At 38.0% G+C, this 24,380-nt stretch overlaps 1 protein-coding gene across 1 annotated transcript in view; it reads right to left on the bottom strand.

Moving 5' to 3' along the window:
• Positions 1-24,380, bottom strand: part of LMBRD1 (LMBR1 domain containing 1) — a 78,544-nt gene that overhangs the window by 19,955 nt on the left and 34,209 nt on the right. Inside the window, exons 8-11 of the mRNA XM_061989842.1 lie at positions 12,687-12,812; positions 9,941-10,093; positions 1,733-1,797; positions 860-962 (exon numbers count right to left, since the gene is read on the bottom strand). Coding sequence (XP_061845826.1) covers positions 860-962; positions 1,733-1,797; positions 9,941-10,093; positions 12,687-12,812 — 447 coding nt within the window. The remainder of the gene's footprint in view (positions 1-859; positions 963-1,732; positions 1,798-9,940; positions 10,094-12,686; positions 12,813-24,380) is intronic.

Genomic DNA, 24,380 nt, shown 5'->3' with positions numbered 1-24,380 from the left:
GAGAATATAGGAAGAGTTAACTAGAGGTAAAGCACCAACTTATATTAAGGCTTTTGTTTTTCTCACCTTAGTCATAACTGACTGCCAAATTCATGTGACTTTGTTGCCTTCCAACCCTACTAAAGTTAACATGTCTGTTCTTACGTAGAGTTTGTTTCAAAGACTGATTCATACTGTAACTGCATACAGTATAATAAAACTTTCAAGGTGAAATAAATACATTTAAAAGTGTAAAAGTGCATTTACTTAGGGGATAAACTATCAAGTACACAACAAACAACTAGAATGTAGTTAAGGCACAGGAGAAAGTTGCTTTTTTGTGCTTGACAACTACAAGTGATTTCTTTTTTCATTGGTATTATTTTTCATTGCCACATTCATCAGATGCAAGTCAGTTTCAAGCATCACCTTCCTTCAGAAACTGGCTTCCACCCACCCAAGATTCCCATAACAAGATCTAGTGTTGTTGGCGTCTGGTAGATCTCAGGCTGTAACGCGAGAGGTGGAGAGTACAGAAGAGGTGAGCATGCGGTGGAGTGAAAGGAGATGCTTGTGTTCACAGATAAAACTGCATGGTGCAAGCAATAAACTGGAATAAAGCACCATCCATACTGAGTATGTAGTGATCTTGTCCCCTCAGTGGTCAGTGGGCTGAGTGAGCTGTGTGGGCAGCCTGGTGATGTTGCCGGCAGCGGCAACAATCTAGTAACTGTTAACAAAGAAGTTACCTTGCTTTTACAGAACACATTTCTAGACAACTTATAATTACTTGGGGAAAAGCCCAATTTGCCTTTTGACAGCTTACCAGAAAACAGAGAGGAGCATGTTTACATACGTATATCACCGATTTTGTACTTACCGTTTGAAGAACAGGTAACAACATATTCAATGGATTGGTGAGATTAGTTCCTAAAATTATAAATCCCGAATTGAAGCCAGCCGAATGCAGAGCTTTGTCCAGACTGCAGTAATTAAGAAAAACTGGGTAAGTACCACAGTTCTCACACAGCTTTGTCTTCAGCTTCATTTAAAAGGGCAGCTCAAATAAAAAGCCAAACTAAGCCTAGAGATTGACAGGTTTTTTCATATCCCTATAGACACATGCTTTGTTTCACCACACTCATTGCACTTGTCCTGTGAAGAAGTAAATTGATTTTTATGTCTCCTTGGCATTTTAGCATTTCCCTAGTTTGGGTCAAATCGTTTATTTGCCGAGTCTGAAAAACTAAAAATGCCAACATTTGATGCCTCTGGTTAGTGTCAATCTTCACTAAAATCCACGAGATCTGCAGCTGGCTATATTGTTTTCAAAAGCACAAGACAATTACAAGGTAATGCAAATCATAAGATATTATACATGTCATTTACTGCTAAAATTTAAGCACCTGTTATCCAGCTCAAGAAGTCCCTAAATGCAGTAAGATTCATTCAAGCAAACAGAGTACTTCTGTAGCCTCAACTGAGCTTTAACGTATATACTTAATTTCTCTGCTGAATCCAAATTGATTTCAGCTGCATACAGTCAATAAAGCTAAACCATGCCCTTGGAATCTGTTTTAGTACATTTTTCTCAGTTTCAATGTATACTATGATAATGAGAAATACAGCTCCAGTTGCAGAAATGTAGCATAGAAGTGGACTGACTGTTGAAGCAAACCACCCCTGATTTTGATGTTAGAGCACAAACTACATAGTTTAAGTGGGTAAGAAAAAAATACTAAAACATACTTACTTTGACAAGAACAAAGAGACAGTGAAGAGCAGTGCCACAATGATGAAGAACACTCCCCATACAATCTAGAAGCAAAGATTTATTACAGTTTAACTTAAAGTGCTTGCAGTTGATGGAAGAAGTGAAGACCTGTCAAAGTTCCAATCAAGAACTAATGAACTTGGACCACCCCAGAGTTTAAACAAACTTGAAATAGTAATTTTTTGGTAAATACCTGAGAGAAGTGTTAACAACATGTTTCCTCTGATAAACAGGGTTTATGTCAGGCCTTTAAAAAGATCATCTAAAATGAGAATCATCTCTTCATTTTAATACACTAAGCTCAGAATCAAGCATGACGGTACACTCCACACCATAGTATAATACAAATGTCTGCAACATAGAAGTAGTGTTACACTAAACGAACACAGCATTTAGCAGAATGCACAACCTGTACATCTTATGTTACACAGAAAACCTTACCTACATACAGGCATTTGGGTTTAAAGGAAGTTAGAATTTGTTTCCTTCAGCCGTTTACCTGTGTGCTCATCTTCCAAAAGCAGAAAACCTGTGCACAGCTAAAAAGGAACATCTCACCTTTCCCACATGAGAGCTCTCTTTTGTAGCATTACCCACTCAAGAGTAAACTAACTTGGAGAGTGATGTAAAACACAAATAACCAAGCCTAAATACATGTAAATCCTCTCAGTTACTCATCAGTATTGAGTATTTCAAAGCAATTATCAATGTTCAAGTTACAGAAATTATCAACTTCACACAGTATTTTGACATAATGATTTCAGTTACCTAGAAATTTAACTCTGAAGTGATGCAAAGGCTTGAAAATGGACTAGAAAAAAATAAATTGATAAATACTATGGTAGCAGTAAAAATACTTGAGTTAAGAAAATCTAGAGAAGTGCTACTTAAAAACTAAACTGCTATATATCCACAAGTGATGAAAATGAGATTACTATGACCACAAGTACTAGATAAAGGCCTCTTCTGGACATCTTCCATACCCCTTTAGCTGCACTAGCTGAGTAATTTGTCTCCATCTTCTTTTGGAGAACATATACTTTTTAGTTCAAATTCTTGAACAGGATAACTGCTATGGTTATTTAGTTAGCAACTCATAAGCAAAGACAAGTACAGGTGAAAATTTAACAACTACTATAAATAGAAGGCTCCTCTGTAAGGTTTTACACATTAGTACAGAACTGCCTGACATACAAAATAAGAACATAATGTCTTGTCTAAGACAAGGTGGCATATGAAATGCTAAACAAAGTTTACCAGGAGTAAACAAAGACTTTGCCGACCAACAGTTAAGCTGGGTTTACGCATTCAGAGTTTTCAGTTTTGAAGGGCTAGATTAAAGTACGCAAACAGCTTGGTAACACAGTCCCTGAACATAGTCAAAGCATATCAAGTTTTATTTTTAGAAACAGGAAGAATTCAGGAAACTTAGCAATAGGTTTAGAGAACTGAAAGTAATATTTTGAGGACTGTACATTCTTTTTTCCCCAAAGTTCCTTCTCATCCTTATCTTCAGAGGAAAAAGACACTTTCTTTCAAAGGTGGTTTTCTTTCAGTTCTATGACTGGTCTGAGTCAAGTAGATTCAGACAAATATGGCTGTCTCAAGATCTTAATTAAAAATAACATAAGTGTCTTGATTATGCATACTTAAATCATAGAATCATAGAACCATTTCAGTTGGAAAAGATCTCTGAGATCATCGAGTCCAACTACTAACCCAACACTACCAAGTCCACCACTAAACTATGCCCCTCAGAACCTCATCCACCCATGTTTTAAATACCTCCAGGGATGGTGATTCCACCACCTCCCTGGGCTGCCTGTTCCAGCATCTAAGAAATCTCTTGGTGAAAACACTCTTCCCAATATAAAATCTAAATATCCTGTGGCACAACTTGAGGCCATTTCCTCTTGTCCTATCACTTCTTATTTGGGAGAAAAGACCAACACTCAGCTCATTAGTCTTCTGACAAGTAGTTGTAGAGAGTGATCATATCTCCCCTCAGTCTCCTCCAGACTAAGCATCCTTAGATCCCTCAGCTACTCCTCACCAACTTTGTTCTCCAGACCCTTCACCACCTTCATAGACCATCCCTGGACATACTCCAGCACCTCAATGCCTTTCTTCTACTGAGGGCTCCAAAATTGAACTGAGATATGGCCTCACCAGCACCAAGTACAATGGGACAATTATCTCCATGATCCTGTTGGTCACACTATTTTTTATATAGGCCAGGATGCCATTGGCCTTCTTGGCCACACTGATGGTTCGTGTTCAGTCAACTGTCAATTAACACCCCAAGTCCTTTCCCTTTGGGCAGCTTTCCAGCCACTCTGTCCCAAGCCTGTAGTGTTGCATGGGGTTGTTGTGGCCCAAGTGCAGTACCTAGCACCCAGCCTTGATGAAACTCATACAATTGATCTTGGCCCATGGATCCAGCCTGTCCAGTCCAAGACAGGCTAGAAAAACGTTGTAGCAGCAGCTATACATTCCTTATCTTTTACTTGTCATCTACAGCAAAGGACAAATATCTGTCATCCAGTCTTATTGGGACACCACTGTACAATTTATTAGTTTTAAATCAACTACAGTATCTTCAAAGGTTCTAGAGACACTTAGCTACAAAAATTTACCAAGTAATTTTGCTTTGTGTCACAAGTATAAACGAGATAGAATCCAAACCCCTGAGAACAAGCACATGTTCAGCTTCAGAGTAAAGGACAGTGCTTAATCCAAATCTCTTGTTCTCATAGCAGGACTATTTATCAACTGATGCTGTAAAGCTTTTAGTACTAGAATAGGCAAAACCAAAAAGCCTGGGTTTCAGCCAAACAGAGAGCAATTTACTAAAGCCTTTACAAAAACAAAAAACAAAGCCTTCTCTTAATATAGATGAAGGGTGCTAACTTCCAAATGCAAGATAAACTTATTTCCTACTCTCCAGCCTTTTTGAAAGGCAGACTTCAAGACAATCATACCTCAAGCTATGTTACTTCCTTCATAACAATCAGTTTGAACTGCTCCAGTGCCAGGCCACTTTGTCATAACCCTCAGCTACAAAACAGACCTCATATCCACTGGCACTCAATCATTTGTTACAGAACAGGTTTTAGAGCTGGGGGTCTTGTACTTACACTTGCACTTGGATCACCTCTGTTTGCTTAAGTGTTTTTTTCTGGTTTGGTTTTTTGTTTGATTGGTTTTTTACAAGCTAGTATGTATACAACTAACTGCCAAAAAAGTGAATCCTGTTTTTATGCAAGACTGCAGACATTAAAAAACCAAATAATTAGTTTAAATAATACAACTTATACTGCTGCCTGAAATGAATTCCTTTAGCATCTTAATAGAAAGTCTCTACACAGACAAGTAAGGAAGCAGCTAAAGCAGAAGACAGTAAGAGGTGGTTTATTTGGAGCTTTAATTAACATTTGAATATATAGGATTAAAAGACATTGGTAGGCAAAAAAAACAACAGAACAAAATGTCACTACAGGCATTTCTCAATAGCAAAAACATGGTATTCCTAGATCATAACGGAAAGTTGGATTGCATTTCAGTTTAAATCAAGCTAAATATTTAAGAAATATTTAATTGATTACTGTATTTCTCTATTGATATTGCACATAATTAAATCACAAGCTGATCAGTCTTTTCTGACATTATCCATGTTCTGCTTACATCATTCTCCTGGTATTTCCCTTTAACATCCTAAACATTCCCCTGACATCTACAACATCCTCATTTAAGTTTAGAGCTGTTTGCCTTCTATCCCTGCTCTCAAATCTTAGTCAAATGAAGTTGTTTCCTCTATAGGTAATCCCAAGTCGTTAAGATAGTAATGGAATTTAGGTCTTCATTCTGAGCAGGAATAACTGTGTGACCCACAAACTTCAGTTTTATTAGCAGACAGGCTGTAGGGGTGTCCTGAGGAGAGGCCAGAGGCTGCCCTGTGCTGGACAACTACTCCTACTTGGCTCCAACTGAGCCATTGTTGGACACAGCTGAATCCTACAGCCAAGCCAGTAGCCCCTCTGGGGAAAAAAAAAAAAATCTACAGAAAGCATACCAGACAGTATAGAGAAGCAAGAAGAAAAGAAGTGAATAATAGTCCTGTAGACAATCAAGCTTAGAGAATGAGGTGATGCCCCAAGCAATGGAGCAGACATCCCCCTACCAGCCTGTTAAGAGGACCCTACTGGAACAGATAACCACACTCAGCCCATGCAGAACCTACACTAGAAAAAGTGGTTATTTTCTGATAGAAGTTGCAGCCTATACAGATCTCAAGTGATGAAGGTTCTTGTGATAGGAACTACAGTTGGAATAGGAACAAAGTTTAAGGAAGAGGTATTCTGGACTGTATCAACTCCTTATTATCCATCTTGACTGTGCCGCTCCAGAGTCAGGACTAAAGGAGTACAGTTAAGCCTGGGAAAGAGTGGTTGGGGAGCAAAAGGTGTTTTATATGGTTTTTGTTCTTTTATCTTTCAAATCAATTTTAATTGGCAGTTTTCCTTAACACTGATTCACCCATGACAGTAACTGATACACAATTGCCCTCTGTCTCCACCTACACATTTTCATCTTCTTTCCTCCCTAGTTCTGTTGATGGGGAGTGAGAGCAGCTGGGTGGGCATGTGGCAGCCAGCCAAGTCAAGCCACCATGCTATGGCATGGCATGACCTACCTTCCAGGAAGTTTCAGGTCATCTGGCAAACATGGATTAAAAACTATTGTTAGAAGTAGTAAAGCACTTAACACTAAGCTATCGCCATGTAAACTTAGGACATGAAATATTCACACCTCTTGCTTGTCATGATGACAAGCTCCCTGATGTATAAGATGCAGCTGTGAAGGCAGGAAGAAAGCCTGCCATCTCTGAAGCAACTAAACTGATTCCTGACAGCACCTACAGTCTGCACTAACACTGCCAGCATGGCTGTTATCCAAGCAATTGCCTACAGTTTCTTCTTTCAGTTCTCTCTAGAGAAGCGTATGTGAGAAATCAAAAGCTTATTAAAAAAAAAAGATGAATACTCCAGCCCACCAGCTTCAAGACAGCATTCACTGCACCTATGCTTCTCTGAAGGCCTTCAAAGCAAGGTGGTGACATCAACACATCTATACAAAGTCCTAATTATCCTTAATCTTATAGGAGAATAGTTTCTCTCTCTTGCTAGACTTCACATGTGTATCTATCAAGAGAACTCATCTCAGATATAGTTTTGAGTAAAACAATTGTTCTGAAAATTTACTTCACGTCAAAGAAAGCTTACTCTTCAGAGAAGTGTTGGCTTTGTTTAATAAATCACATGCTAACACACATTCAGCAGTAACCAAAAAATTTAAGCAAGAACGCAGGACAACACTCTGAAAAGACTTTGAAAACTCGATACTAGTCCTGAACATCGTCTTCTGAGCTGTCAGCCCCAGTAAGAGACTGCAATTCCCATAAATCTGATCATCCCAAACAAGTCACAAACAGCATTCACCACATCTAGTATTTGCCACAGCAAATGGAGATTAGCACCTTCACAGAACAGCTCAAGGCAAAATAAAAGTAATCAAGTTTTGTAACATGCTTCAGAGAACAACTCTATCCTACACGAATAACTGCCAAGAAGTGTTATCCACCTGCAACTCCTCTTTAGTCTGCAGTTCTTAAGTCAAGAATTCATAGTGACTGTCATAGTTATTGAGTAAATAAAACACATTCAACCCTCAAGAACCAAGAGACACTGGAATATCACCCTGACTGTAGGTGATAATCTCTTAGTATCTAATGATATTGTGTGTTATGAGAACATAATGAATTGTTCAAGTTCTACAAACAATAGATATGGCCAATGTGCTTTCAAACTGAAGGTGAAAAGTTTAAGAAACTATACAAGCTATTTTGAATCAGAGGAAGCATCCAAACTGTTAAAATGAACATCTAGGGATATTTGTCCCTTAAATAAAAAGGCTAAGTCTAGATTTCAAATATATTCATAGAATCATAGAATGGTAGGGGTTGGAAGGGACCTTTAGAGATCATCTAGTCCAACCCCCCTGCAGAAGCAGGGTCATCTAGATCAGGCCACATATGAACAAGTCCAGGCGGGTCTTGAAGACCTCCAAGGAAGGAGACTCCACAATCCCTCTGGGCAGCCTGTTCCACTGCTCCATCACCCTCACAGTGAAATAGTTTTTTCTTATGTTTAAGTGAAACTTCTTGTGTTCCAGCTTCATCGCATGATGAAGTCACATTATAGAAAGATAACTATTAAATTTCACACTGAAAGGTTTTGTTCCACTACAATTTCAGCCCAATATCATTGCCACTCAGCATTAACAGGAGCAATTATGTTAGAGGAAATAGCTTATAGCCCCCCCCAGCTTTTCAAGTGCAGTCTACAGTTTTAAGCAATGCTGAAATTTCTTCATACATCTAGTTGGCAAGAATACTTTTTATTTCAATACTGTTCCATAATCATCTGTTTTATAAACCAGGTATGTACTAAAATAGGAATTGTAAGATCAAAAAGAGACAGAGATCAAAGCTTTGCTCTCTTAACAGTCTCCTTGCACTGGTTAAGTATCAAGATGTAACTTCCATGCAGCTAGCTTACTCTTGATCAAGTAAATACTTGGAAAGATGCTCATTTCAAATGCATATATTCTCAAACTCTCTCTCACTTCTGCTGGCTACATGTAACATAGATAAACCTACAGTACTTGACAGCTATAAAGTTCCTCTTCTAATGGTTTTGTGTGGGCCAGGTTTTTGGTAGTGAGGTGGCTATAGGGGTGGTTTCTTTGAACAATGAGCTGCCAGAAGCTTCCCCTGTAGCTGATGGGGCTAACATCAGTCAGTTCTAAGATGGACCCACATCTGACCCAGGCCTGGCCAATTAAGTGACAGAGATAACTCCTCTGAGACAGAGAAGAAGTTACTGTGCAGTTGCTAAACTGCAGCAACAACAGGGAATGAGAATGCGAAAACACCAAGGTCAGTGGAGGAAGGTTCTTAGGCCCTGGAAGAAAGATTCCCCTGGGACCTGTTGTGCAGCCCACAGTGAGGCAGCTGTGCCCCTACAGTCCATGGAGGTCACCGGGAAGCAGAGATCCACTCACAGACTGTGGAGGATCCCACACCAGAGCAGGTGGATGTCTGAAGGAGGCTGTGACTCTGTGGGAAGCTCACACTAGTGCAAGTGTCTGGCAGGACCTGGGAGTCCATGAGGACAGAGGAGCCCACATCAGAGCAGGTTTGCTGTCAAGACTCATGATCCTGTGAGGGACTCAGGCTGGACCAGTCAGTACCTGAAGGACTGTTGTCCCTGTGGGCAGGGTGTAAGGAGCTGCCCCCATGGGAGGCCCCTGCAGGAAAAGTTTGTAAAGGAAGGACCCATGCTGGAGAAGTTTGTGGAGGGCTGCCTCCCATGGGAAGGACCTCACAATCTAGCAGTGGGAAGTGTGAAGAGGCCATCCGCTGAAAAGAAGCAGCAGCAAAGCATCTGTAATGAACTGACTGCAACCCCCATCCCCCGTGCTGCTGGGGGGGAAAGAAAGGAGAGTTCCAGGAAGAGAGAAGGGTGGGGGGAGGTATTTAAGATTTGGTTATAGTGTCTGCAGAGATGTTTTCACATTCTCACTCCCTATTCCTGCTGCAGTTCAGCAACTGCACAGCAACTTCTTCCCCTTCTCAAACACATCATTCAGAGGCATTACCTCCATCATTAATAGGTCAGGCCTAGGTTAGGTGTAGGGTCCATCTTAGAATTTACTGGCATTAGCTCTGTCAGCTACAGGAGAAGCTTCTGACAGATGTTTTTTTTTTAAAGAAGCCACCTGCATAGCCCCCTCACTACTAAAACCTGGGCCATGCAAAACCACTACATCCTTCTCTTATTTTCACAAGCCGGAGAAAAGATACTTAGATTTTCTGCAGCACTGGCACTATATTAGATCACTTTGTACTTGCTCCTTTTCTATCTCAAACATATTTTAGGTGAAGTAAACAGTTTTCCAAGAGCTGAAATAGCTTGTTATGGGGCTGTCACTGCATAGTAGAAGAGTAATTAAAAATTGGCATTTGATATTCAGGATGATAATTTATTAACCTGACCTACAACATATAAGACAAGAGAGCTGGAAGTTAATCCCCCATTTAAGTGTCAAAGTGAGAAAAGTTTTTACCTTTAGAGGTCGGATAGCTTCACAGAATTTAGTCCACCAGCTTTTCTCAATAGATTCCAAATGTCTCTCTCTTCTTCGAAGTGTTCTTAGTCTCTCCTCTAGTTGTTGTACAGAACGTCTATCCCTTGATGAGAGAGGCCGACCATCTCTGCACTGGGTAACAAAAAATAATGCAAGAGAGGAAGGAAATTGAATCATAGAACAGTAGGGTTGGAAAGGACCTTTAGAGATCATCTAGTCCAACTCCCCTGCAGAAGGAGGTTCACCTAGATCAGGTCACATAGGAACGTGTCCACGTGGGTCTTGAAGATGTCCAAGGAAGGAGACTCCACAACCCCTCTGGGCAGCCTGTGCCAGGGCTCCCTCACCCTCACAGTAGTTTTTTTTTCTTATATTTAAGTGGAACTTTTTGTGTTCCAGCTTCATCCCATTATCAAGAGGATAGACTTGCATCTAGTTTAGTAACAACTCCATAGACTTTGTAATATAATTCACACTGTTTCTATACATAGCAGGAAGATCAAATGCAAAAGTCACAAGCTGCAATAAGAGGAATTTCTATTGTGTTAGAAAACACTCTTCACAATGAGAACATTCAGAAATGTCAACAGAGTGGGCAGTCTACAGATAGAAATGCTGTCCAGAAGAAACTTGAATAACTCTAACCCCAAAGGGGTCCTTGCTCTGTGCAGAGTTGAGCCTGATGACTTCCAGAAGTTCCTTCCAAACAAATTTCATAACTAAGCCAATCTCTAATGCTTGGCATCTGATTCTCAGACACATATATTCAACAGAAATCTAAACAAGAGGCATCATCAACCCCAGAATTAGTTGTATGTACCAGCTAACTATTTGATTTTAAGAATGTACTTTTAATATTGAGCCTCTAAATATTGAGCACATGCTACTGTGCTCTGTTGTAAATTGAGTAGCATATGCTGAAATCTCAGTTAAAATCTAGTAAGCCAAAGCATCAAAGCAGGCATTAAAAGTAGCTGAACAAGAATTGTTTCTAACATTCATGCTACTGTGTAACAAACTGATCCTTAGATTAAAAAAAGATAACATTAGAGTTTAAGTTTTCTGCTACATACTTCTGAATTTCAAGATTCCCTATTCAGTTTTCCTGGTTTATTCTTATTTTAGAAGAGCCTTCCTGCAAATAATGAAACAGTTCACACCCAATGAAGTTAAACTATTAGATAAATTTTCCAAAAAGGCTATAAGACTATGATCACATTCTAGGCACAACACTTCAATTGAGGATCATTATATACTTTTAACAAGAACAAATATTCTCCATATTCTGAATAGCATTTCTGACTTGAAAAAGACTTTTTGAACACAGTCTAAGCTTTGATTATTTAAGGCTAACAGAATGAAGCTACCAAGTGTACTAATAACAGAAGATCATACTACATACCGTATCTTTTCATTGAAGTGGCATAATTTTATTCTTCATTTCCACTGTATATTAATCAAAAAACTTCATGCAAAAGTAACTGGAGAACTAAGATTTCAATTACAGACTGAGGCAGATGCAGGACCATAATCCACAAACCAAAAAAGTTAGCTTACCCTAATGGTCACATTAAAATATAGACATAAGACTTCCTGCTTTCTGATACTATTTGTTAGCTAGATCAAACAGCAAGACCAGTTGCTTTCAAACTCATAACACATTCAAACTCAAAACTCCATTTTCCAGCAGTTCTTCATTTTCTCATATCAGTAATACACAAGCCTTTGTTGTAGTAGTACTGTGTATAAAACTGAAATTTTACAGTTTAAACTGCAGAGGACTACTTTAAGTTTCATTATGCAACAATATTTCTAGAACACCAAGGGTGCTCACACTGTGTAGAGGTAGTCAAGTATCAAGGGAAGGCTATTGGAATTGTTTCAGCCTGCTGAGGTCTTACTATCATAGAGCACACAGCAGCACAGGATTCCCAGGATGAAAATGGTGCATCTTAATGCCCATTCCCCCACTCAAGGCCGTTAAAACACTGGTCAAAATCATTATCTGAAATAGGTTGATAAAAGGGTGGGTGATAATCCCTAACATCTGTACAGAAAGGAGAAATTTTATCCTCCTTCAGCTTGTGGTCTTAGGTTGCTAAAAAGTGTTCTGGTTACATTAGGCAAAGCATTCCAGTGAGCTGCAAAGCCAGCATGGATTTACAAATGGTGTTAACATCCTAGGGGTGTTTAGGATTCAGAACAGAAATTTCCATATGTATGTCCTTCATAAAGAAGTGATTTATAACAGCAAGGTACATTAACTGGGAAGCAAGAATGTCTGGGGCTGTTATTTTTTCATAAAGATGATTAATAGTTTGATGAAACAAACTCACGACAGCTCCATGTGGCAAGTATCCAGTGTTGATAACTACATTGACTAAGCATTAAGAAATTGGATGTCATATATGGTAGCAGACTAAGTAGGGTCAATATTCTCAGCGTCAAGTATTTCCTCCACACGTCCAAGCAGGACTGGAGAAGTTGGAGCTTAGCTCATCAGCATCATTAGCTAGGCAGAAATAGCTATTGCTACAGGATTGAAAGAGAATCTGATTACTACTATACAAGTGACTACATTTTTTTCTAAATAGCTCAAATAACTGCAAGCTAGTCACTTCTGACCTGTTATTTTTTCTGGAACAAAAACTCTACAGCATGATCATAAGCTAGTAGGCAAACAAGAATAAAATCATTAAGGAAGTGAGAACAGTGGAGACCATACCTTTGATTTAATCCTTAATAAATGTTGCTCCACTTCTTCAATATCTTCAGTGTTTTCTAAACGTTCATAAGCTGCACTGGTAGTTCCTTTAATCAAGTTTAGAGGCAAAGCTGACATACCATAAGCCTAAAATAAAAATGAAACATACTCAAATTGTCTGCCATACATTTTCATCTGATAACACTGATGTATGTTGTAGACATACACTGCTGTTTTTTTCCCCCACCCCAGTCTCCTCTACAGACTAAAGGCAATCAATTTTTTTGAGTGAAAAAATAGCAAACAATGCAGAGTCCAGCATCCCACATTGTTCCAACAGTACTTAAGCATCTCATGAACAGAGACAATAGCATCTGTTAAAACCTCATATAAGCATAGTCCTTAGCATGCCCACTGTAGATAACAATCAAAACATTAACTCAGGAACTTCTAGATAGTGAACTTACACTTAAAAATAAATTACACAAAACTTATTTGTAGTCAGTAGTCTTCCATTTTTAAAATGAAATGCAAAAAATAGCAGATTTACTAAAAAACCTACACTAAAGACCCAGCAGAAACTAGATGAACACCTAAACTTAGTTACATTCCAAGACTGCTTAGCTAGTGTTCACACTCAAATTTTGTTGGCATTTACTTCTAGTTATAAATATTATACCATACAAAGCATTTGCCAGCTGCTACATCAACACTATGCCCAGATTTTTTCCAATGCAAAGACTGTGAGCTTTCCACTAACAAACAGGTACTTGAGGCAAGGTAAACAGGAAAATGCCACTATTTCCTTCCTGCTGCCATATGAGTATTAGATACATAGGCCAAAGCCGTAAGTTTCTTCTTGTTCAAGCAGTTTAGAGACATTAGCCATAGGCTTTTTATTTATTATTCTGTGGGTAGGAGGCTGTTGGTGACTGACTGTTCTTGGTGCAGAGCTCAGAAAGAAGGTTCTTTTGTTTTCCTCTTAATCACAGCCACACACGCAGTTTTACTACAGTGCTTGATATCTGAACATTGACAAACTTCAGCAAGGAGTCATTTTAGAGATTTTCATAGGAATACCACTCCCTCTGCTCACAGCTTTAGATTTCACACTGATAATAGATTTAACACAAATGATAGTGTGTTACATCACCACCATGTATGCTGTCAGATCACATGAGCTTTCTATACACAAGACTTGATTTGACTTATTTAAGAACCTACTGAGATATACTAACATGTCATGCATTATACTTCAAAAGACACTGAAAATCGTTTTGGCATTTTTTTCAACATGCTGTATATCCTGCCATCAACACCCATTTCTAAGGCCCTTTATCAAAAGGGTCTTATTTACTATTCTTGTAGCACAAAGCCACATCAACTATGAAATTAATAACCACTTCAATACACATTATCTGACAGAGACCATAAATAAGTTTCACTCTGCAAGCAACAAGATCCTAAACCACATCATCTACATAGTTTACAAAGACTAGATATTATTGGACACACACTGATCCTGAAGAGCTCCCTAGATCTGGCTGCTAGTAGTCCAGCATTTAGGTGTAAGTACAAACACCAGTCAATTTCTTAACTAGAATGTAGGCTTTCAATCTAACCAAGGTCGCTCTGTGGAAGCCAAAACAATTCCAATCAGAGTCAAAGACAAATAAAAACAAATGTAAGAGGCTGCTATGATTGTCATCTACACGGCTTACAAAATTTTACAAACCTAAGCTTAGAAGCAATTATATTTCACCATTAAGGACAGGCTTCCATCTGTTCTTTAAACAGTTACCATCAACTAACACCTATCAAGTATTTACTCAGAGATAGTTAAGGAATAAAATTCAGAGCTATAAATCTAAGTTTAAGAGTCAGTTTACTGTGTACGAAGTGATGCATCCTTTTGCTCTTTTTGCAGATGAGAATTACATACTTGAATACCAAGCTTGCTCTAGTGATCAAGGCAGTCTTAGTTCCCTCTTTGAATACCAAAGATGCTAATAATGAGATGATTATGCAAGTAAGCCTCCCGTCATCAGTGAGGGAAAAAGCCACATTAGATAGAATGAAGGACAGAAAGATGAGTCATCTTAACAGAATACAGTCTGAACAGAAGCTGTATTAGCTCAGTTTCAGGGCTGTATTTCCCTTCAGGTTGAATCAGAAGTTTAAGGTTGCCCCAAACAAAGTTCTAATTCCCTGGGTTAGTGCTAGCATTAACTTATTCATGAGCTATTATTTTGGGCACCTGCAACTCAACAAGCAAGCAATGTATTCAAGATAGCAGAGGAAAACCAACACTGTACATTAAAAAGCCAAGAGAGGGCTTAGTCCCGAAACAAATTATTGATTCAAAGTTTGAAATATGAATCAAAACACACCAGAAGAGCTTTTAAAGCATTTAAGACAATTTATATCCATTAATTTCAATAAAAAGCCACCTTGACATATTTACATATTTAAAACAACAATTTCCAGGATTTTAGAAAACCTTTGCCTAGAAGTGTTGAATCAGAGAAGAGGCACCACACTGAAGAGTAAAAACAGACATTTAAATGTAGCAGACCACTACAGTATAGTTGGTTTTTGCACACAGATGCTAAAGAACTGAATCTACTACTAGCCACTAACTGTTCAGGCTGGTACCTGATAACAGATACTGCAAGGTTAAGTCTTTCAAGTTTCAGGTTGCTCTCTGTGCTGTTACTGAATCTGCCGAACACTTTATCAAAAACCCATTTTACAGTAGGAAAACACAAATCTAAAGAGTTAAAAAGTATCTCTTAGAGAAGATTCCCATCTTGAATCCCTACAAACTATAAGAAACCACCCTCATCAGTTAGCTTAAGGTCTGGAAAACCAAACCTAGGAGTCATGATCTAGTAAGTACAAGTTAAAGGCATGACCCCTGAGCAGGTATGTCTTTCTGATTTGAGTCTGCCCAAGGGCAATACAGATAATGTCTGGATGGATGAAAGTCATACTTCATAGATTTCTTGAAGTAATTAGCCTTCTACTCTACAGAAGAGAAAAAAAAACCCACTTAAAGCCACAGAAAAATCAACTTACCTGTCCTATAAAAACAACAGTCTAAACAAAGCTCTTAAGATTTCTTATTTGTTTTTCACAGAAGTGGTAGCTAGGACTAAGACAGGAACTTGCAGATAAATCTGTCATCAGTAAAAGCAAAAGCCTGTAACTCACTGAAGACAAGTAACACAATGCTTATTGATACTGTGTGTAAACAGTATTCATGAACAGCAAGAAGCATACTCTAGCTGTTGTCTCAGCATGTCAATGAACCCAAATATACTCTGTGCTCCAAAGAGAGCACTAAAATACCTAAGATATTACATGAGTGTTGCTTCTAGTTTCCCTAATCTTCACATTTCCTGTATCCCTGTCCTTCCTAACCATCTGTTCTCCCATCACTCTAGAGTTAAGATTCTGAAGGAGGATCCATTGGTCTCGTGCAGACTCAGCACCTTACAACACTTCAGATTTGCTGAACTCACATAGCCCATGGCCAGATAAGGGAATAATGTGTCTTATTAGTTGTCTGGTATGTTACCAATCAATAGCAGAAGATAGAAAACAAGTAAAGTTGAGACAAGTTGTAAAATCATATTTTACAGAAGCTGCAGCAAGCAATTACATAATGGATCAAGACTTCAATATTCTGAAGAATCAGAAAGGTTCTCTGCTAGGAACCGTAACTGCCAGTTTAACGTTTTTTAAATTGCACAAGTTACCATCACGTTCCACTGAAAAGGGTATATTAAGGTGGGAACACCTAATAATCAACCAGATAAGCCATGAACACACTGAAAAAATCCCATATTGTAGTTTATATAGCAAATGCCTTTAGAAAAGAGTTAAGGCTAACTTTGAACACCTACTGCAAAAAGTCTGAAGACATCATGCATTACAGTTCAACTAGCAGTTGATTACATTTTACTTTCTACATCTACTACCTTCAGCTAATAAGATGTGGTCTAACATTTAACTTGTGGCACAGACAGGATAATCTTTCCCTGTTAGATATCAAACAGAACAGGTTAAGTTGTTTCTGATCAGTTTGGTACAGAACCACCACTGTAATCAAAGGTACTTTAACAACTTGTTCTAGTTAAAGACATTTAAGAATTGGGCTTGCAATTTCAAGAAATAATCAGAAAGTACCTGTGTAGCACAGCAGAAAGACTTCCATTTATTTTTAGAGGTTCATATACCAAGCAGATGTGGCTTTTAAGTGCTACCACTGAGGTGTTTTAAAAGGTGTATATATCATCGTGTGCAAAGTGGAGAAATTAATACACAAATATTTCTTGCGTAGCACTGCCCTCTAGTGAACTCACATGGAACAGCCAAATGAAAAGACAACTATAATCGCTCTACAAAAGGCCAAAGAAATGCCCTCAACTTCAAATATACAAATATTCAAACTCTTGTTTTCTCACAATAGTTTGTTGCAAGACTTCACCTGAAAGTGTGACCATGAAAGACAAAGGTTTCAACTCTGCTAACTAGACTGATGAAAAATGATGAAAAAGTCTATTACTGCTTTTAAGAAATACAAGTCATATCTGTTTGTTTCACTATGAATGCCCAACAACAAAGCTTCTCAATTACAAGAGCATTTTGGTATAAAAGTAGATTTCTGTATTCATAGATTAATTAACTTTAAATTTGGATTGGCTTTGTATTATGATACATTTTATACCTTACACTAATTGATCCAGTTCAGTTGCATACAGTGAACTTTCTCATATGGATACAATGAACCTTTGTCAGCACTGTTTCTGATGAAGTAGGTAAGTTAGTCCAACTGGTTCGAAATAGTACGACATATGAAAGTGCATCACAATACAGGTGACACTTTTGAGCTTATGCAGGACAAATTAGGACTCCACCTTCCATGAAACTGTATCCATATCCTCTGAGCACACAGACAGGACAGTTTTCTTGAGAAGTCATCTGATTCTACAAGTAACAGACACCTACTTTCTCACATGACAGAAATCTGTCTATCTCTGCCTATCTACATATACCACCATTCTAAAGAAAAATTGGAATTCAAGAACCTGGTCTCCAGAATACCATTAAGCAAGGCAAACAGTGACAGTGTTTGAGAAGAGCAAGGGAGAAAACATCTGAAATGTATCTGAAGATAGCAAACTGTATCATGGACAGATGAGATATTGCTGGTTTGGGCTTTATTTCGATTTGGGGATTTGGAGGGCAGATTTCTTAGTTTTGGGGTTTTTTTAATATAAGTTTATGCTATATAGCTTGGAAAAAAAAACATTGATACATCAACTTGTACCATCTCAGGTTTTTTTATGGACATTTTAGTATCCAGTCTTCAGTTGTTAAAACAGCATGTACTTTTTTTAAAAACATAACTAAAAAATGTTAAATCGTGGAGTAGACTGACCAAACTGAAATGCTTCATCCAGTGTGTGCAAGAAATGCCAGTGTATTGTTCTATCCATTTCTCTAACATTCAGCACTGCAGTATCTTGCTGCTACACATTCACCTTCAGTTTTCATATTCATGTTTTTTCTCCTCCAGATTAAAAAATTCTCTCACTGATTTGTCAATGTTTAAGCGGAGAGAAAATGCAGTCAAGGTTGGCAAGAGGCAGAAACAAGCATGACATCCTCTGCTCTACAGTTCTATTACACAGTGAACTTGTGCTTGCTGGACTTACATGTAAAAAAGTTAACTGAGTCAGTTGTAATATTGAATATAACTATTTTGCCCAGTTGCCATCTTCTGAATTGCTCCATCAGGCTTACAAGAGTGTTCACAACCAAACAAAAAGATGAACCAGCTTTCAAGCTGTAATTCTAACGCCTCAAAGTACAAAACTATTATTGATCCAGCAGTTTAATATCTACAGTTCTCCAAGAGCATAGTAGAAATCATGCTTTTAAAGAACACTCAAATTGGTTTGCTAGTTCAGTTTACTGCTTCATGAAGAAGTGAACATAACCAAATAACTACATTTCTTTTCTACTTAAGAACTGACATTGAAGCAACAAAGTGGTAATGACAATGAATGTTACTAACTTCTGCATTTCTCAATAACTGATATCCACATAAAAGAAAAAAAATCGGTAGTGAACTAATGCTTTAAAGCTTAGACAGATTATAAAAGGTTTTAAGATTTTTGGCTGTCAAAAATAAGTCAGCTGCAAGAAAAGTATATCATACTAAGGACAAAAGTGTGTAAAGAGGTCATTAAATTCATTAGTAGAGAAAGTGAGCTTTGTAACATACTCTCCCTTCAAGATGAAGGAAAAAAGATCACTTGACTGTTTCAGAAGAAATCAAATAATGCTTACTAAATTGTTTTGGAGAAATTAGACAGCCAATTATAATCATCCTTCAAGGACATGCTAAATGAGATGCACAAGATCACTCAAAAAATTAATCGGTCTATCCTTGTGTGAGTTAGCTCCAGACTGCTATTTGAATTCAAGGCAGAATAATGTCTGACAACAGCTATTGTATTAATACCTAAGGCAATGTAAACCCATTTCAATGCAAAAACACATTAATGAAAGAATAGATGTAAACTAGATCATCTGTGAAACTGTTTCAAACAAAGCTCTTCATCCCTAATTTATAATTTCCTTGTTATATTCTGTATTTATAGATATAGAAAGGTGACAGTATAAATCATCAAGGTCACAGACTTATAGATTCCCCCATTTGTTCACATTTCTTACAAAACAATTTTAAATAACAAGTGCTGTACTTCTATATTGTGCATAACAAAAAAAGTACACTTCATGTTATTAAAGCAGAAAAGCAATTATCAATTCAAGAGTATGTTGAAAATTGAGCAACACTAAAACAGTAAGTTAAAACATGACTTATTTAAACATTCTACTTACTTGACTAAAACAGCACATGTTTATGCTCGTCAGTAATATTACCATATCTACCATGTGAGCATTCATAGACTTGGTCTATACTTTTGAAAAAAAAACCTAAGTATTTTTCCCATAGAAACCTAAAAATTTAGAATACATATCTTCCCTAGTCACATCTTACTCCTCAAGTGCCAATTAATGTCAAAAGACTATTCTTTGGTGTATTCAGCAAGGAAACGCAACATTAACTCTGAATTTAATATTCTATTCTAGAAGACAAAACTAATAAGGATCAACTCAAAGTTAGTCACACAAAACCATTTTTAGCCACACAGAGTTACTTTACATTTTGAATTTTACATTTTATTTTTACATCCATTTGTAGAACCAGGCAACTTTACTTCTTGAATAACCAGGCCTTTAAAGTTACAAAACGATTGAAAAGGTAATTTGTGTTGCTTTGGTTAAGAGTAAGCATTAGTTGGGTTTGTTTCCCTCCCCCCCTAGAACAGGCATGTTCTCCCCTCGACTAACACACAGAGCTTATAAGAATTGCCACCTATCAAGCTACTTAAAAATTACTATCCTCTGACATAGCTTTGCAAAAGTGAGTAGTTACTAAAGCTTAGAACTACCTACTTCTCTGAAGATACTGCATATTGATTTTTCATCAAGGTTCCCACTGCACTTCTTTAAACATTAGCTGTACTGAGGTGAATAAATAATAATAATAATCTCTAATAAATGATTTACTGACAAAGTAACAGCTGTGATGGAACAAAATGTTGTCCATCCTAAGCAAGGTTGTAACAGTAAAACCAGTACTATGGAATTTAATTAATCCAGTGAAGAACCAAAGTTGTTGATCACTGTGCCTTCAAGCTTTTCATAGCCTAAAGCTAAAATTAAACAGAGAGGACATCTCACACCATGAGGTACATATAACCTGGTTAAGTGCCATGCATCAGTACCACTACTAAAACCCAGCAGATCCACATAGCAGCCAGACAGCAGAAGCCCTGAGGTTGGGCCACATGACCTCTAGAGACGTCTTCCAACAGCTCTGCTCAAGCAGCGTCATCTAGAGCTACCTGCCCAGGACCACATCCATACAGCTCTTGAGTACCTCCAATAATGGAGACTCCACAACCTGAACAACATGTGCCAGTGATTAGCCACCCTCATAGTGACAATGTTTCCTGATGTCCAGATAGATCCTCCTGTGTTTCAGTTTGTGCCCTTTGCCCCTGGTCCCACAGAAAAGAGCCTGGCTCCAAACTCCTTGCATTCTTCTTTCAGATATTTGTACGTAATGATAAGCTTTTCCCTGAACCTCCATTTTTTCTACACTACACAACGCTAGCTCTCAGCCTTCCCTCAAAGGCACTGTGGCACTTCACTGGACCTCCTCCTACAGTTCCATCTCTTGTACTGGACAGTTCAGAGCTGGACACAGAACTCCAGATGTGGCCTCACTGGGGTGCAGAGAAGCCACAGTTGCCGCATTATGTAGGCTTGTCCCAAACATCATCACAGAGAGATAAACACAAGCCCATTTCTTTTTCACTTTGTGTGGAGTTAAGCTTTCTAAACAGTCCTTTTACTCCTCCATAATCTTCCTTGCATCTCATTTTTATTCTCATTTAGAATGTCATGGTGTTAAACGCCACAAAACATTTAATTTATTCTTTTATTCAAATGTTAGCTGTTGACCCCAAATATGTTTCACAGCAAGCATAAAACTCAAATTAAAAACTAATTCTTACAATAACTCTTGCTTTTAACCTAGAGCATCTGAAAAAAATGCACCATCTTCTGTATGAACTCACTGAAAATCATTTTAAGGAAATCGCTGACCTTCCTTTAGAGAAGCAACTTGTACATTAACTCCTTAAGCTGGTAATTTCTATGTTAGTACACTTCCCATGATTTATCTTCAGGGAAGAGATGCTTTCAGATTCAATATGTATTACTAATCCCTCCCCAAATTCCTAACTAGCATTTCACAGAAATTGAGGAATTAATGACATTTTCATACCAAATGAGTTTTATTTCTTTATCATCTTTGCCTTTAACAGTGTATTTCATGCTACCCCATTCAGAAGCCCACAAGTCAACAGCAAAATTCTGCTTTTCCCCCCCTCAACCTATGAGAAAAGCTTTTGTCTGCATGTATCAGTAGGTCAAATTTAGTGAACTGATTTTAATGACAAGCTAGTCTAAAAATCACATTGAACTGCAGAGTTATCTACCTTTTTATCACACTCAGTAACCTAAGACCTCAGTTGTGAATAACCCTGGTTCAACATGCCTTAATTTGTGTTGTCCCCTATCCACAATCTTTTCTCCCCCAAAAACCCATACCAAATGTTACATTGTGTGGTCTAAGAAGTCTGTTCTATGGTGCATGAATAGCTCACCATGTACTTCAGAATACTAAATGAAATCAATCTGGACATTAAAAAAGCCTAAACACTGGATTAATGCTGATGGAACTCCTTAAAAAACAGACTTTAGTTAGATTGATCATTGAGATAAATTTGTTATCTTAATAATTTGAACTGTAGCCATTTATAATCTCAAGAACATCACTCCCTCCGCATCCCTCCTGCGGAAGCTGAAGAATATGCTTTCAATACAGAAAGACTAGGAGCACACATATGCAAAGGTGAGCTTTTGCTCCCAGCATCTACTCAAATTGGAGGCTACCTGCTGCCAGTACCAAAGCCTCCTTTCCCCAACTTCTCATGGTATTGTGCAGTACCACAATATAGAAGTACAATTTTAGAACAGCCATGATATAATTCTTCACACTGAAGGCCACACAAAGCAGTACTGTTAACAGATGTTTCACTAATTGAAAAATAGATAAGTTGCACTCCAGGCTATTTAAATGGAATCATTTGATTCACCTGTTTCATGGTACTCTTCCATAAATAACACTAAGATGAAATCAGTCAAGTGCAATCAATGTAGGCACAGCATTCCCATTTACTTTTAGTACTTTGTGTTGAAGTAGTAGGCATTCAACGCAAACTCACTCTTAATTAGGTATGAAAGTATTTGCTAACACATAACCTTCATTAAAAGTTCATTTAGAATACATTTTTTGTAAAAGTAAAAAGGTGACTATGAGTATAGAGAAGACCAGATACACCTGTTCTTAGCCTCCCTTTAACAATACAGTTGCAACACTGACAATGGAACAGACTGAGGATACTCAGAAGTCAGAGGAATGTTTGAAAAGGCAGTTACATCTCTACTACAAATCCTCAACTCTTAACAAGTACGAGTCAAAGATCCAAGACTACTACTCTTCAGGGAGAGAGCTCAGATACTGCACATTGTTTCACCCTCTATTCTCTACCTTTTTTCCATCATCTAGTAAACATTTGTGGAAAATTCTGAAGTAGGTGTCTTTGTTCTTGTGTTCACTCTTCTACACAGGTATTCTTTTCTGTACTGAAAAATATCTACCACTGATTATCAAAGAGTGGTTTGATGACTAAGCACAAAGGTCTCAAACACATTTAGAAACCGGGACAATTTGATACGTATGTCAAAAGCTGGTTGAAAAATACAGGAACCAAACTGCTTAGTTTTCAGGTGTCTGAAGTCAGAGACAAGCATTAAAAACAATGCCTCACAGACTTGCACTAATGCCTTTGTCTTCTCTAAACCTGATTTTTTTAAAATACAAGACTAAACCAGAAAAAATCCATAACACAACAGGAAAGTATCAAGAAAAAATGTGAAATCAGTTATTCCGTTCAGAATTATGCTTCTCCTCCTCTCAAGTAGAGTGGAGTAATCCAAACTGGTAGAGACTGAGAGGCTATACTCTGGGACAACCTCTGAGGCTTAGGAAAATGTGACAGCTCAGGAACTTCTCACTACTGAAGCAACTTAGACATTAAGTCATTCCACTAGCAAAAGATCAATCCACAATATTAACTGGAATGCAGTTAGCATCCACAGCTGTCAAGGTCACACTCAGTCCACTCTTCAGGACATGAAAGCAGCACTGCTCATGCTGTAACTGGTAGAAACTGCTTACATACAGAAGCCTGACCATCGCCAGTAGTGGGCAAAGTATTATGAAAGAGTACACTAAAGAGTACAAAAAAAACCATCTATTCCTGCTCCAACTTTGAGAGCACAGATCTTCTAAGTGGTTCTCAGTGACACGTTTGTACCTCAGTCCACCCTTTTATCAGTACCAGCTTACTGTTTCAGCCCAAGATTCTATGATCACCTGCTAGTAATTACAAAAAGCACTCATATCAGGTGGACAACCACCTTGTGTGACTTCATCCCTAAAACTTCTACGAAACAGCTCCTCCATTTCCACCTCTATACCTTGCCACTTACTGTAAAACACAAGGATAGTTTCAGAAGGATCCAATACAGCAGTTAAACACAAAATAAATCACAATTCCATGCTCCAGATATTTGCATGGACAGCTCAGTTGAGTTTTCAAAGCAGCAAATTAGCTTAAAATAATAATAACTAAGGCAAAAGAACACTATTTCAGCTCTCATGCTTTATGTTCCACCTCATTTACTGCTCAAGTTCCATATCTAGGAAGACAAAAAAAGTCCTGAACATAGAAAGACTAAGGCAACAACACTGAGGGCAGAGGTGTAGGTGTTCTCTTCATCTGAGAAACCACACAGACAACTCAGCACACAGTGATTTAGCATTAAACAGGAAGCAGTCATATTTCCAGGTTCAGTTAGTTTTGAGTACAGAAGCATATTGTGATACTCAGTTGAATGATGCTGACAACCAACCTATTATCTCAAAAATAAACAGAAAAT

This window comes from Colius striatus, chromosome 2, assembly GCF_028858725.1.
Source record: "Colius striatus isolate bColStr4 chromosome 2, bColStr4.1.hap1, whole genome shotgun sequence".
Classification (NCBI taxonomy): Eukaryota; Metazoa; Chordata; class Aves; order Coliiformes; family Coliidae; genus Colius; species Colius striatus.
The sequence above is the reverse complement of the archived record's forward strand: the minus strand, read 5'-3'. Positions and strand labels throughout refer to the sequence as shown.